Source organism: Octopus bimaculoides, chromosome 2 (assembly GCF_001194135.2).
Source record: "Octopus bimaculoides isolate UCB-OBI-ISO-001 chromosome 2, ASM119413v2, whole genome shotgun sequence".
Taxonomy (NCBI): domain Eukaryota; kingdom Metazoa; phylum Mollusca; class Cephalopoda; order Octopoda; family Octopodidae; genus Octopus; species Octopus bimaculoides.
In genome coordinates this window covers 69,756,270-69,760,212 of record NC_068982.1, presented here as the reverse complement: position 1 = coordinate 69,760,212, position 3,943 = coordinate 69,756,270, and the positions used below count along the sequence as shown (strand labels likewise).

The 3,943-nt window shown below is 35.0% G+C and overlaps 1 protein-coding gene across 2 annotated transcripts in view; it reads right to left on the bottom strand.

Moving 5' to 3' along the window:
* Nucleotides 1-329: 329 nt before the first annotated feature.
* The window catches only part of LOC106869241 (uncharacterized), a 12,472-nt gene continuing 8,858 nt past the window's right edge, over nucleotides 330-3,943 (bottom strand). For both annotated transcript variants that reach the window (XM_014914893.2, XM_052978212.1), the window contains one exon: nucleotides 330-2,283. In XM_014914893.2, coding sequence (XP_014770379.2) covers nucleotides 2,018-2,283 — 266 coding nt within the window. In that variant the 3' untranslated portion in view covers nucleotides 330-2,017. The remainder of the gene's footprint in view (nucleotides 2,284-3,943) is intronic.

The following is a 3,943-nucleotide window of genomic DNA, read 5'->3' as shown; positions in this document are numbered from 1 at the left end:
TATATATATATATATATATATATATATTTATACCAATATACCTATGTGTGTGTCTTTGTTTCTGTGTTTGTCTCCCATCACTGCTCGACAACCGGTGTTGCTGTGTTTACGTCCCCGTAACTTAGCGGTTCAACAAAAGACAATCATAAAATAAGTATCAGACGTTAAAAAAATATAAGAACTGGAATCATTGTGATTAGTTAACCCATTTAAAGCAGTGTCCCAGCACGGCCAGAGTCCAATGACTGAGACAAGTGAAAGAGAAAAGAATAAAAGAATAAAATTAGGTTAGTCAACTTATTTTTATTCAAGAACAAAATAACTGATGTTTAATTAAAATTCTTTAATAAATTCCAGGGCAAACTAACTACAGTAAAATCTGATTGTGATATATCGAAAGAACCATGACAGAAACAAGAATTTCACTGCAATACATTAATTGATCCCTGATCTCGTTCTGCTTCCTTTCCTCTTTAACAGTTTGTTTTCGCTACCATTACTACATGAACCGCATTTGCCTATGTTCTCTTGATGAGGGAAGCCGGATTTATTGTAATATCACTATATGACTGTTTACCGGTTATATACCCATGACATTTTGCATATTTCGTCTGCAATTTATGATTATGATTATTAGATAACTCCGGGTTTCCTGAAACAACTGTCAAATTATGAATTCATATATTTTCGTATTTCGTATTCTGTATTTTTTCTTTTTCTTTTCTGTGCTCCATGTAAATATATTTTTACTAAGCTTAACTAGAGCGATTTCGATTTATTTACATCGCTAATAACATTCGAAAAGGTGTTAAGGCTATGTTTTCCTACTCAAAAATTCTCTCTTCATGTCAAGTTTTTTGCTAACGTAATAAACAATACTAGTGGGCCCGTGGAAATTCCACAGAACGAAGAATATTAAGAGAAACTATTTAAGAAAGAAAGGTTGATTTGTCTTTTTATTTTTATTTCGCTAAGTTATTTCACTTCCAGTCACAATAATATATAATACGATTTTAAAATTTCTCTCTGCTAAGTACTTTGTATTTCTCTCTTTCTCTCTACCTTTTCAACTAACTTTTTAACCTTATAATACCTCTCTTCATGTCTTTAACATTTCTCTCTTTCTCTTCACCTCTCACTTCCACTAACCACATGGGTGACAGCATAATGAATCGGCTGGCTGTCTCCTCTCTCACATTCCCTCTTCCTCTCTATCGCTTCATCTCCTCCACGCTTCCAAGCTAACGCATAAAGTGTGAACGAACACGTAGAATAATACTATAGAGTTAGTTCAATAAAAGATCTTCTTTTCATTATCAACACTCCCCATCATCATCATCATCATCATCATCACTATAGTTTTCAGTAACAAAGCACATTTCATTTCCATGTTGTGGATGTATTTCTACTTTGACAATACAAATGCGAACTACCTCTCTCTCTCTCTCTCTCTTTCTCTCTCTCTCTTTCTTAATGTAACTGCCTCGCCTGACCATCTCTCTTTATCTGTCTTTTCTTAAACTCACTACCAGAACATCACCCTCTGCCAAATATTGTATCCTAAACATATCTCTCTTTACCCTTCCCTTCACACCCTACAGCACGTCGTTAATACTTCTCTCTCTTTCTTTTCTCTCGTCATTTTTTTCTCTCGCTCTTTGCCTCTCCTTTCAACTAATAACGCGGTGCATTTGGCCTTATTATACATCTTTCTCTGCTCCTTCCTCACCTACTCACACTCCTCCTCCTCTCTCTCACTTTTACTCCACCTCTCACTCACTCCAACTCTCTTATTAACTAAAGTATAACAGCTGAACGAACGAACAAACTATTACATCAATTCGTATTGCATTACTATTTCGTTGTCTTTGTCTTTAGTCTCAGAAGTGATATCAACAACTGCAACACTATAACAAAAACATAATAAGTAAATTTAATGGCAGTTTATATATAAAACGTGAAAAACCAAACTGTAGGTGACTTTTAGGTATTTTCTTAATAAAGAGTTTACAAAGTACTAAAAAATTTTCTTCAAGAAATATAAGATGTCTGGAATGATAATTAATCCAGCAATTACTGAAAGCATGATAATTGCTAATGCGCCCATAGTCTGAGAAGACACTCGCTCATCTGGAGCACTGATTTTCGTAGCTATGTATTGTGAAGTTGCGTTCCTTTTCACTGTAAGTTCTTTTCGAGTGTTTTCCATTCGTTTCTTAAATTCGGCTTGAGTCTCTGTTATTTGTCCTTTACAGGGACAGATGCATTTGGATCCATTCAATCCTGACGGGAATATAAAATTTGAAACAAATAAATTGAAATACCCTTTTATAAAGAATGAATTATATAAATGTTCTATCTAACTTGGGTTTTGGAGAAGAACGCCATAGAACAGAGAAATACTGGTTTGCTGTGCTGAAAAGCTTAACACGATTTTGATCGATATGTCTGTTTCCTGACATCATTTATGATAAACATTGTATAATCAATGGGAAAGGGGCAGTACTCAGTCAGCTAAGAATAATCCTCAAATTTTCCTCAAGTCACATCTTACTCTTTCAATAAAAGACAAACAGATGTGTTAAGATAGTCACAGATAAATAAAATTACGTTACTATCTCGAATTATTCGACATCTTATGAAAGGCCTGTTCGATCAGACCTATCCCGGGGCTAAAACGAAAGCAACAGTGAGATATGTATGCACATATTGACTTACCCACGTACCCTGAAAAAAATTTCTGACCTTGTAACCAAATTTGAAACTAATACGTGTGTGTGTGTGTGCATGTGTGTGTGTACATATATATATGTGTGTGTATATATATATATATATATATATATATATATATATATATATATATATATATATACACATATACACACACCAAATGCACACACACTCACATATACACACGCGCGCGTGCACAAGCACACACACGCATACGCGCGCGCATACAACCTCGCGTTAGTCGGGAACAAAAAGAAAGATTGCTTAAAATCGCATTGATGAATAATTTCTTTCAATAATAGGTCGCTGTCCGTATAAATAAATACATACATACTTACGTGTGTGTGTGTGTGTGTGTGTGTGTAATACGTATGTATGTATATGTGTCTATGTGTGTTTATGTGTGTGACGTTATCACAAATGGTTTTACATGGCTATTCAATTTCTCATCTGCTATTAAGTAATCTTCTCTTGATTGTAGTTTTAGTGGAGAGTTGTACACGATGGGAAGTAACTCTCAATTTACAATGTAATACTAGTTTTCTTAATACTTCACTCGAGTTTACTCTAAACATATATATTATAGAAAGGTGGTAACTCCTTGCATACAGCTATTGATTATTTTACAAAAATAATAATCCTATATGATATGCAAATATCATATGGGATTATTCATGTTAAGCTTCCATCGTCGCTTCTACACACATGTTGCCCGTATTCGATGGTGGGTTATGACATGATACAAAGAACGCAGCAATAATAATAAGAGAAAAAGACATGAGCATAACTTAGTAATACTTTATTCCATTGTTACATATGTAACGATCTTTATTGATTGTCTAACGATGTGTTTGCTCCATGTTAGCCCTATAGGGCTTTCCTATAAGGTGTTATCCACCCCTGATTGGAACTCTCCCGTATGACATGTACGCATGCTCAGTGACTTGTTTTAACAGTTGCAATCAGCTGAATGCACGTTGCCAGTGACATTTGACATAATTACCCACACTCTGTGGTCAGGATTCTTTTTTTGGTTTGATGTCGGTATCGAAGGGATTACCAGACACCGGACAATACAGTGAAAGCAGCTTTCACTCACATCGTGGTATTCGATGCTGTGTACGTGTCTGTCGTGGTAAAATATACCACTCCTTAACTGTTGCTTTGCTTTCATCCGTAGCACGAGGTAATTATGTCATTATCTGTGAAATTC